The sequence below is a fragment of the Xyrauchen texanus genome, chromosome 8 (assembly GCF_025860055.1).
Source record: "Xyrauchen texanus isolate HMW12.3.18 chromosome 8, RBS_HiC_50CHRs, whole genome shotgun sequence".
NCBI lineage: Eukaryota > Metazoa > Chordata > Actinopteri > Cypriniformes > Catostomidae > Xyrauchen > Xyrauchen texanus.
Window position 1 is genome coordinate 28,342,494 of NC_068283.1, and position 12,542 is coordinate 28,355,035.

The 12,542-nt window shown below is 39.2% G+C and overlaps 1 protein-coding gene across 1 annotated transcript in view; it reads right to left on the reverse strand.

The window, feature by feature from the left end:
• LOC127647520 (voltage-dependent T-type calcium channel subunit alpha-1I-like) overlaps positions 1 to 12,542 on the reverse strand; it is a 175,558-nt gene that overhangs the window by 103,065 nt on the left and 59,951 nt on the right. Inside the window, exon 7 of the mRNA XM_052131796.1 lies at positions 2,959 to 3,307. Coding sequence (XP_051987756.1) covers positions 2,959 to 3,307 — 349 coding nt within the window. The remainder of the gene's footprint in view (positions 1 to 2,958; positions 3,308 to 12,542) is intronic.

Sequence of the window (12,542 nt, forward strand, 5' to 3'; positions counted from 1 at the left end):
CAACTGGGAAAAGACCAAACTTTTCCCGGTTCAGAGCACCACTTTCTTGGCATGGAGTTAGACTCGGTCACAGTGACGTTCATCAAAGTACGTTCAGACTGCACAGCGGTTCCACTAAAACAATTTCAAAGGCTCCTGGGGCATATGGCATCCTCAGCAATGGTCACGCCGCTTGGATTGATGCATATGAGACCGTTTCAGCACTGGCTTCAGACTCGATTCCATAGAGCAGGTGTTCAGACACATCGCAGTTACTACAGACTCCTCCCAGTCGGGCAGGGGCGCCGTGTGCAACGGGCATGCAGCCGCTGGCTCCTGGATAGGGCCGCGGCTAGGTTGGCACATCAACTGCTTAGAGCTGTATTTCTTGCCCTGCGCAGATTTCTGCCGCTGATCTGCGGTAAGCACGTGTTGATCTGCTCAGACAACACAGCGACAGTAGTATATAAATCGTCATGTAGTATATAAATCGTCATGGCTTTTGCTCTCATTGCATGTCACAACTCGCCCGCCATCTCCTCCTTTGGAGTCAGCAGCGGCTGAGGTGGACAGCGGAAAGGGAACACTGTCTCCAAAGAGGCCTGCCCACTGGATCGTGGACGCCATTGCGTTGGCCTACCAGACCCAGGCTGTGCCCGCCCCCTTGTGGGTTTGAGCACACTCTACGAGTAGTGTGGCATCCTCGTGGGCACTGGCCAATGGCACCTCTCTAGCAGACATCTGTAGTGTGGCGGGCTGGGCAACACCCAATACCTTTGTGAGATTTTACAATCTCCAGGTAGAGCCGGTCTTGTCCCGTGTTTTGACAGGTCAGATCACTTAGAATTCGGTAATATGTAACAGGTGGCCGGTTGTATTGCTTACGCACAGCGCCTTTCCCCTCTCCTGAGGCGAAGATGTGCACTCTACACCCCCAGTCAAGTCCACAATTTACAATCCCTGGATGTCCTTCCTCCCCAGCCCTCTATTTCTGAATTCAGTGGAGGAGTTTGCAGCCAGACCAACCACAGACACCAACTTGTCTTTACTGGAACAGGTGCTCCCATGCTAGATACATTGCTTTCCCCCCTCAGGGATGTGGGGACTATATGACGTCTTTTGGGGTATTTGGGAAGATTACGTGCTGTTTGATGCACCTGCTATTTTTGCACGCAGCAGCTTGCTTGCACCTGCATCAGCAGTCCACGTAACACTGTTCAGTAGTGTGGCATTTTTAGATAGGGACTCCTAGTGTCACTACATCGACACAATGTCGAGTGAGTGACAGAAGGGGAAAGTCTCAGTTACTATCGTAACCTCAGTTCCCTGATGGAAGGAAGCAGACTTTGTGTCCCTCTTGCCACAACACTGCGAGCTGCTGAAATGGCCGGGACCTTACTCTCTGAATAGAGGCACACTTCCCTCCTTTTATACCCATATGTCCGGGGGAGGGGCGTGCAAATTCTGTTCGCCAATTCTCATTGGCCTCTTCTCAAAGATAAGATGTAACCGAAGCTCTCAAGAGAGACCCCTAGTGTCACTACATCGACACAACGTCTCTTTCCCTCTATCAGGGAACGGAGGTTATGACAGTAACTGAGACGTTTCTGGTGTTTCCCCCTTTGACTTGAAGTCTCTGTACAGACATTCACGGCTGATGATTTTTCCCGTTCTCATCAGGCAAAACCCCAAATAATTAAAAATCTTGTTACATGAACTGTGTTTTTAAAAAGCTTCTCACCCTCCAAAATGTTATTTAAATCCATATTATCCATTAGGAGACATTACCGCCAAATGAACATGCTGGGATACAGATGTGTGTGTTTGAAGCATAGGAAAACCACATATTAAAAAATAAACAATACCACATAAGGGGAAAATTCTAAAGAGCATTTTGTGCTCTGAAAGGGCACTGCATGAAGTGAACACCACAAATGTTTTGTTATTGCAGACATAGGTCTGATTCAAATGAAGAATTAGCAAAAATAATATTTACTACTACAAAACATATCTTATGGAACAACAATATTAACAGTACTATCATTTTAAAAATACTGTGGGACCACCAGTATTTTGAAGCTTTAGTATTGCTATACTACCGTAGCACTGGTATACCATTTAGAATTCATAAAATCCTTCATAAAAGAGTTTGAAGCCATAAACCAAACCAACCAGATCCGAGACAAGTCACATGATTACAAAAACTGATTTAAATGTAGTTTGAGTGTGTAGGGAAATTGACTCGTAATTCATGCGAATGGTCAGGTGTGTCTCAATGAGTTCCCTAGTTCCAGTGCACTGAAATGTTCAGTCCCTAAAAAACCCCACAATGCACCATAAAAACCATCATTGAATCATCATTGCTCACTATGTTCTCTTACCGGAAACGTCATCATGTCTTCTGAAGTCTTTCAAGTCATTAGAAAATTAGCACAAGTGTAAATTTATGAAGTGAAAGCCTTTTTCATTTATAAAGCAATGTTGTTGATTAACAGCAGCTGCGCTTGAATGTTTGACCTTGTTATCATGTCATAGGTAATTGAGTGAGAAGTGTCCCTTGCCAGTGCCACAATTCATGCTCATAATATATACTGATTCATAACACAGGGAGCTTGGGAGCGAGATGAGACGCTCCCCTCCTTTTGTGCACTTTGTTGGCCGCATTTCTCTGATTGGTGGATTTTGTTATGCAGGATCATAGGTAGAGTAGTTCTACACCACAAATCCTGCTGTTTTACATAATTTTGAAAAATGAAGTTGAAATAATATGGACTGATAGCTTACACTAAAGCATCTAGTATTAATTAACAACTTTGGAGCTCATGGTAGGCTTGTCTTGAAATGTTTATAAGTTTATAAATCAATTTGCCAATGGAAACAGACAGTTGTGCTTTGGTCACAGGTTTACATTGACATCCTTTTCATGACTATAATTTCCCTTAGGTCCCACTCTCTCTTTTTTCCCTATCCATCACTCACTCGGAGCTGAGTGGCAGTGGTGTCTGTCGCCGCCATTCACATTAGCTCCTCCCCCCGTTGATCCTGTCCCTCCTCTGTCACGCCCCCTCCCTCCTCCAGGGGGAGGGTCTTTGCCACGGAGCATGTAGTAAAGGGCAGCTGAGCGGCGACGGGCCTTCCGCAGGATGTGGCAGACCAGCTGGAAGAGCTCTTCGTAGCAGTCTCCGGGCTCAGCGAGCGACGCCATCGTGCTAGAGGACAGGTAGCGAGCGCGTTGCTCCTGCATCAACTGATGCTCCCGCTGCTTGGTCTCCGAGAACTGAGTGGCAATGACCACCAGGCACAGATTAATCATGAAGAAAGAGCCAATCTAAAACAAGAAGGAGAAAAGAATTAGAGGGCAGATAAAATACTTTCTAATGTCCTAGATTAGTATGCAGAGACAACTATGAGTAAGCTATTTGTAGGTCAGTTCCTCACATTGCTCGGTTTGATTGAGGATCCCAACCAGCCTGACATAGCAACAATGAATTGACCAAAGTTTTAAGTTTGAGGTGGTACTATCTGTTTGACTAAACAATGATAAATGGGGGAGTATTCGGGAAACCTGTTTGAAAACCTGTTTGTCAAGCCAACATAGGACTATTGTTATTTTACAGACATAAATTTTCCAAAATCTATGAACGAAGACCAAAATTATCAATTTTAACTACAGAGCTTCCAAACTAAAGTACATCCACCAAACTCGGTAAAGGCCTTCAGTCTGTTCTGACTTGTATGCTTTATCTTTTCTAACTTATCAGATTTACCGTTTCCTTGTAAATCCCATATATTCCCATTGTCATAATGTTCAAACGAGGTCAAACTCCAACTAACTTTCATCTGCCTATCTGCTTTTTTAAACGTTTAGACAAGGCTTTGCCATGCCAACATCAAAGTTTGTTTTGACATTATATACTGCACATATCTAGTTATTTTTGCAATTCCTTTCAATGACGCTAGTGCCACACAAATTACACTGCTCACCTTTAAATAGATTTGCTGGGGTTTTTCTTGCATTTTGCTTTCATTAGACATAATTTCTTTCACACAACACAGATCATTATTGCATTTACTCAGTTCTGAGGATATTCTTTCATGGAGTATACAATCTTGGCCGCTTTACATATACTAATCTACATGGCACCTAAAAACCCTCACATATATCTAATACAGTCTATTTTGGCATAAGCTGCAGCCATAGCTCTCTAGATGAGATGCTATAAACAGACCCTACGTTTGAAGAAGTCAGCAGATGCCCAAACAAGAGCCTCTGTTGATTGTAAGTGTGCCTGTAACACTCGGGTTGGATATGCTATAATTATCATGCTCTTTAAGAGGAGCAAAACCTTCAAATATCTCCTAGTCCTCAGAGAAGGGCTAGATCCCTCTGCCAATGTGATATGGATTGGAATCAAGAGCCAATAATTTTTAAAGGCTGGGAGTGTTCCAGTTTCAGACTCATCAGAACAGAGAGCCTGCAATTATATCACTCTCCATTCATATCACTGCTGTTCGTCAACACGCAAACACACTCACACAGGCAGATCTCAGTTCACTGGACTTGATAAAAAGCCTGGTTCCAGGATATTTGATGTAGGGATCAGAGGACATAGATTGTGAGGATGACAGAAGAGGTGGAGAATTGTACAGTGGGTTAGCTGTGCAGGTGTGTCCTGCCCTCCACATCTGTTGTTCTGATTTGGGATTCTGATGAGTGACTGGTCTGGTCCTAATCAACAGTCTGACTCTCCTCACCTGGATTCATTACTGATTTATGCAGAGAGACACTTTCTGTTCTTTCGATCTTCAGCTCCTCTCCATTGTTTTACACACACATTCTCACAGACAGAGAGAGGAAATGTGCCCTATGCTTCTCTCTTCTGTATACTGTTGACATATTTGGTCATTTAATGCTTAAAAAAATGGTGGTCATACCACACTGAGGACATGATGTATAATCTATAAATTCAGAATCAATATGATAGGTGTGAATATTTCTGGGTGAGAAACAGATAAATATTTAAGACCTTTTTTACTATAAATTTCCATTATCAAACAGCCCTCCTAAGCGCTCTTTTCTCCTAAGAGTTCTTCTTCTTTTGTTTTTGGCAAGTCACATTCTTCATGCAAATCGACACCTACGTATGGGGCAGGGAGGAGAATTTACAGTTAAAAAAAGGACTTCAGTACTGATCTGTATCTCACCCACACCTAGCATACCACTTCAGAAGATATAGATTAAACCATTGGAGTTTTATGGATTACTTTTATGCTGCCTTTATGTGCTTTTCTTCAGCTTCAAATGTATTGACCCTGTTGAATTGCACTGTATGGATGAGTTGAAATATTCTTCTAAAACGGTTTGTGAGCAGAACAAAGAAAGTCATACATAGATGGCATTTTTATTTTTTGGTAAACTAAGAGCATTTTAGAAAGATAGTAGAGCAAATAGTACTTTACAATGTTCCTCATTTGTGAAAGATGAAATTCTTGTTCTGGAATTGTCGCAGTATGGAAAGTTAGTCTCCCCCATTAAAAAATGTCAGATTGGATGCAAATCGCTATTAGTGAAACATCTCGTGTCTTTTAGGAGACAGGTTTATATGATTCTTCAGATTGGCGAAGATGAACCTGACCTGGTTTTTAAATGTAAGATAGATGGCTTTGACACTCTTATCTTTGTAACATTTGATACCATGATGAAGTGTCTTGGTTGTAGAAAAACTGATCATCTTATCTGTGTCTGCCAGACAAGGTGAATAAGAATACAGAGCAGACTGACACAAATGAGCCGGGGTCTGCTTCGGACAAAGTCCGTACAACCGCGGGTGCATCAATAGATGAACCTGTTACTGGTGTGAGTAACGTGGAGGTGTTGGTATCTGCTGTTCCTCCTACAGATAAGAATGTTGTGAAGGAGAATGCTGAAATTGAGTCTAAAGATACTGCATCTCCTGTTTCATTAGAGCAGGTTAGAGAACTTGTAAATAAGGATTTGAAATTGACCGACGATTGTGATTTTGACATGGAAATAGAACCAACTGTCAAAATTCCAATTAAAAAGACAAGACAGTGGTGCAAAAGCAAGTAAACAAGTCAAAAAAGGCGATTGTGAGGGAGAGTTCACAGCTTAGAATAGTGATGATTCTTCCGAATCTAGCTTATCTGTGGTTTCAAATGTTATAACATGTTCTCAAAATGAAAACTTGAATGTACTGTATAAAGCTGAAGAGATTAGCACTTCTCTTCATGAAACAATGGGGTTAAAATGAAGATTACTTCGCTGACCGTGTACAGTTTGTGAAGGAAACCAGATGTTTAATGAAAGAACTTGAGGTTTACCATTTACACACGTTTGTATATAAGCTCAAAAAGCAAATCCTTAAAGATGACAAGGATGCTATGTTTGAAATCTTTAACTTTAGTTGAGTTGACTGTGTGTAATTATTATTATTATACATTTTTTTCTCACTCTGGTTTCTTTTTCAATTTGCATTACAACATGAATCAATTTACATTTGGAACTTTAAATTTAAATGGAGTTAGAGATGTCAGAAAAGGATGATATTGTATGAGTTCATGATTCAAAAATCTATTGAAGTCATGCTTGCACCAGAAATGAACAGTGACAATAGAAATGAAGTGGATTGGAAGAGAGAGTGGAATCATCAGGTCATATTAAGTCACAACTAATTTTATTAGTGGAGGCATTGCTATTTGTTTTCTATGAATATTATTCAAATATCGTATGAGTTTGATTAAATTGTTAAAGGGCATTTTATAAAAGTTAAGGCTACATTTGAAAAAATATATAATAAACTGTCATAGTACTTATAAATATTTATGCCCCTAATTTTGGATCAGAAAGATTTTTGTTTTTAAATGTGATTAATGACATTTATCACAGTTTTTATTCCTAGGTGAAAATTGTATTGTGCTGAGAATGACAATTTAGATAAAAATCATTTAGACCCACATGCTGCTTCTCAGAGGACTATTAAACAATTAGTCAAAACGTTTACATTTACATTTGGCAGACGCTTTTATCCAAAGCAACTTACAGTGCAATTATTACAGGGACAATCCCCCCGGAGCAACCTGGAGTTAAGTGCCTTGCTCAAGGACACAATGATGGTGGCTGTGGGGTTAGAACCTCTGACCTTCTGATTAACAGCGCTGTGCTTTAACCACTACGCCACCACCACACCAGCAAAACAATTGATCTTTGTGATGTCTGGAAGAATATGCATTCAAAGATAAGGCAGCTCACAGTAAAGATAACTCTTTATCTTTAGCTCAACTTGATAGAATCTATAGTTTTAAACATAATTTTTTTTTATTATTATTATTGCTAAATTACTCCTGTAGGGTTTTCAGATCACAGCGCTGTCCTTTGCAATATAAAAGTTTATGCTGTAAGGTCAAGAAGTGCCTATTGGCACTTTAATACATCTGTTTTGGATACCAATTATTTTCAGTAGCGGATCCTAACATAGGCAATATAGACAGGCACCTAGGGCAGCAACGCTCTCTGGGGCGGCATGACAGGGTACCTACCAGGCCGCCCCTGCACAGAACACGCAAAATCCCGATGGCAGAAAGGTGACCCGAATTATGCCGCCCCTCCCCTGGCTCACAAGATCATGATGAGAGAAAGATGCCCAATCTTGCCTAGGGCACCAAGTAAGCCAGAACTGCCAATGATAATTTTAATGATTATTTTCTTTTCTTTTGGGATGTTGTCAGCAGTACACTCTCAATATCACAAGAGAAATAGCTTGATCATTAAAAGATTTAGAGATTGAGATTGTGGATTTGCATAGTTTGTCAGCATCCACAGGAAAAAGAGTGTATATTGTAACTCTTGCATCCAAAACGGCCCTATTGACAGACCTGTAGGGTGATAAGGCAAACGGAGCACTAGTCCGCTCACGTTTTCAGAAAGCTATACAAATGGATGTCCCATCCGATTTTTTTTTCTTTTTGCTTGGAGGAAAATTATCTCACTGCTCTTACTATAACTGGCCACATCATTTACCATATATGTTTTTACCATGATATTTTAGAGGTGTTGAGGTAAATGTTTTTTTCATGGAAAATGTGTGTAATTGAGATATGTTTGTAATAAAAAGTTTTTTTAAAATTCAAATTGGAGTCTCATGAGGAGACACCGTCTTTATCCTTGCACAAATGTTTTAGATGTGCACCAGAAGATGGAGTTACAGTTGAGGACGTGCTTATTTTGATTGGGAGTGAGGTTGGACATGAGAATATTGTGTCCGCTCCATGAATGAACAAGGCAGTACTGGTTGTCATGAAAGGGCAAAATCTTGCTAATCGTTACATTGAGAGTGGCCTTGTAATAAACAAGGACTTTGAGTCTTTCAGAAGACAGGTGTTTATTTTTTTAGTTTCCCCAGAAAATAAGCTGGATGTTTCTTTTCATGTTCATCATGACGGGAGAAGTTACATGGTTTATGCAACAACTGGCAATTTACCATGCTTTGAATGAGGCGACTTGGGTCATAAAAGGCTTGTATGCCCAAACAGAGAATGGGAAACAGAAAATAGGCGTACAGTTCCCGTTTTGTGGTTCAAGAGGAAAAAGCAGGATCATCTGAGGTGAGTGGTTGTGGTGCGGCGACGTCCGCTATAGTTGAGTTAGAATCTGATATACAAGCACAGAAGGTTGATACAGACAACACAAGTAATAGTGCGAATGAGTTTCAACAAGATTAGGATATTGGAGAAAAAAAAGGCACTCCGTATTAGTGTTGATGAACAATCGCAGGATGTTAATGTGGTAAATGTTGTGGCCATTTCTAGTAAGAGCAGTGAGATTGGTTGCTCTCAAGAAGAAATGTGCTTAAACAATGATGTTAGTGTGAGGGATGATGCCATGTCTGATGAAAATGTTTCTCTCACTGATTTTGAGTGTGGTTCAAAAGGGAAGTTCTGTGTGTGAACCTGAAGTATATTCTCAAGATATGTCCTCTAAGGACTCTTCTTTGTACATCTTAAAAGAAATAAATAGTTTTTTAGATGAAATGTTTGACAAACAAGTAAACATAAATTTTTATCCTGGTGTTGAAAAATTTGAGAGGTCGGTGACCCCTCTTCAAAAGACTGTGGGTCTAGATTTGTTGAGTGAAAATTAATGGTTTTGTTAAAAAAAAAAATGTTACAACTATTAGAAAATGTAGAAAAATGGACCAAAATAGAAAGATTAAAGCCTTTTTTGATTAACCATGCATCACATGGTGTTTTTTTCTTCACGTTTGCTGCTTTTCTCTGTTTTCTGTCAGACCTAACCTATATATGGAAGCTTTAAGGGTGGGTTCACTTAATATCAGTGGTGGGAAGGATAGATATAAATGGACATCAGTGTCTGAAATAATGCAGCAAAAAAGGTTACATGTTATGTTATTGCAAGTAACACATAGTGATGGAGATAACGAAGTTGAGTCGGAATGTGTTGGAAGGGTCAGTATATACTTAGCTATGGTACAAATCTGAGCGCATGAATTGCTAAAGGCTGTTTTTTTTATCTTATAAATGTTTATGCACCAAATGTGGGGAATGAACAGTTACTTTTATTTAGTATATTAAGTAATGTTCTAAAACATGATTTTAGTGATGGAAATATTATTATTTGTGGGGACTGGAATTTCTGTGGACCGTACTAATGAAGAACCTCGTATGCTGCCTTCTTACTATCTGTCAAGAATAATTAAAGAGGCTGAACCTTTGGATATGTGGAGAGTTAAAAATCCTAAAGTGAGACCATACACTTGGGTTAAAATATCTGAAAAAATAATCAGTGCTGCTCGGCTTGACTGATTCTATGTATTTAATAATAGGGTTACTGGTTGTTGCATTTCTTCTGTGGGGTTTTCTGATCACCATTTGGTTTTTATTTCAGTAAATATGGCACAGTTCCCAAAAAAATCCTCCCATTGGCATTTTAATGCTAAATTGTTGCAAGACACGTTTTTGTGAACATTTTGTGACTTTCTGGAATCATTGGAATATAAAATAGACTGATTTTGAAAATTTAAAACAATGGTGGGAAATTGGAAAATCTCAGATAAAAATGGTTTGTCAGAAATATACAGCATGTTCTACTACTAGTGCAAGCAAAACCACTCAAGCTCTTGAAAGAGACATATACTCTATAGAGACTGAAATGCTCAGAAGAAATTACCCTGGTTTGATAAACAAAAAAAAAAAAACATTGGACTTGACCTTTATGAAGTTTTTTTGTGAAAGCTATGAGGTTTTTTACCTACTAAATGTTAACGTGCTATATTGTATTTGTTGCCTAAAAGGGGAGACTTGGCTCTCTTAAATAACTGGAGACCTTTTGCTTTGTTGACAACAGATTGCAAAATCGTATCTAAATATCTTGCAAATAGACTTAAAAAATATCTACACATGATAGTTCATGAAGATCAAACATATTGTATGCAAGACATGTCAATTGTGGATAATCTGTTCTTAGTAAGTGATGTCTTAGAATTTGGATTAATTTGTTTAGATCAAGAAAAATCTTTTGATCATGTTATTCACAAGTATCTTTTTAATTTACTTTATAATTTTGGTTTTGGTAAAGGTTTTATTAAATGGATACAACTGTTATATACTGGAGCCTAATGCATGGTTAAAGTGGGAGGTGGTCTAAGTCGGCCAATTTCAGTTCTATGGGGAATTAGACAAGGTTTCCCTTTGTCAGGACAATTATTTAGTGTTGCCATTGAACCATTACTTATTAATATATGGATAACTTTAAATGGTTTGTCAATACCTATAATGGTATCAGAACTCAATGGCTAGTTACTGTCTATGCTTAGGATGTAACAGTTTTTGTTAATGACAAGAATGATGTAAAAGTTTGTCTATAGTTCTTGATTTATATGAAAGGGTATCATCAGCAAAAGTAAACTGGGATAAGACTGAGCCATTCAGGACAGGTCAAGGAGACCTAGAAACCTGTCCACAATTTCCAGACAACATAATTTGGAATAGAAGGGTAATACACATATTAGGTGTATTTCTGGGATCTAAAGAGTTTCAGAAATAAAACTGGGAGGGAGTTTTGGAAAGAGTGTGTACCCAATTGTCAGACATAAAGTGAGACGGAAAGGGAAGAGTAGAGAGGGGGAAGTCATAGGGTATTCTTGAATATTCTTCAACTCTGTTACAATTGGATGAAAGCTAACAGGTGATGATTTATGCTCTCATTTAATACTGTGCTTACAATGGAGGGGCAGGGTGACCTTATGGCAGCCTGTCCAAAAAAGAACATTAGGCAGAGCCTGCCATTTCATTATTCTTCCATCAATTTGCAAAAGAGGTGAGAACAATTCTTATCTTTGCCTAAAAATTCACTTACCTATTCATCATCGCAATGAAAAAAAACAAAAAAACATTCATAATACTGTTACGTGCTCCGAGGATATGTTGTTCTTTTGTTGTTGTCTTTGCTTTCACTTTCTCTGCTATCATCTCTCAGGGCGGTGCTGTTGGCTGTCCGTAATCATTGTGACGCGCACCGGAATGGGCGTCCTTGCTATAAGAGATTGACGTGGACCGGAAGAGAGAGGGAGAAGGAGGGAACTGTTCATTTTCGTTTCGGGTCACGCTGTGATGTTGGCATGTCTTGTTTTCTTTTCGTTTTGTTACCTAAAGCTTATATTTTGAGTTAATAGTTTGTTAACGTTTTTTTTGGATTACGTTGGAAACTTGAGTCTTTATGTTTCTTCTTTTTGTTTCTTTTGTATTGCTTTACAACCGGCCAGGAAGTAGTAATTAGGCAAGCATGTCACGTGACTTCCATTCATGCAACACCTAGGGAAGCACTCTGTTAATACAACAGGTAAGGAGCGGGTGCTACTTTTGTATGTTTTGAGTTTTTATGTAGAGTAGGTTAGCGAGGGCGTGTTGCACCGCCGTCGATGTTGTTTTGTTTCTTTCTTTGATGTCGTAGTTTAGTGGGAACGGGAATGTAGTTAGAACGTGGGTTTTGTTTTGATTATTTCTTTGCTTTAAGCCCCGTTCAGATTCCTACTCCCTGGGTACGGTATTTGGATTCGTTTTTTCTCTCTCTCCTTTGTGCACGTGGTTGCAATGAATAAATATATTCATTTACTTGATTTAAACCTCCTTATGTCTTCATGTCTTGTTGCTCCAGCATCTTAGTGGCGTTAACAGGGATAATTAATCTGGGAATATTAAAAAATTACTCTATGTTGTGTCCCCTCATTCCTTGAGCCGTTTTGGGGACGTAACAAATACCTTAAGATCTCTACTGACAGTGCAAAAAGGATCAATGCAGGTGCCGCAGTGAAACTCAAAAGCAGCAAATTAAATTTATAACAAAATTTGTTCATATTTTGATTGTGATCAGAGAAATTATACTTAATCAAATTATTTCTGATCTCTCTGCCTATCCATCACAAAACAGCAGAAGATGAAAAACTGGGCACAGAGAATAACAGCCTGAATTAATTACTCAGATGTTCAATAGAAGTGAACAGAAGTGAATAGAGGTGCAACAGCGGGGT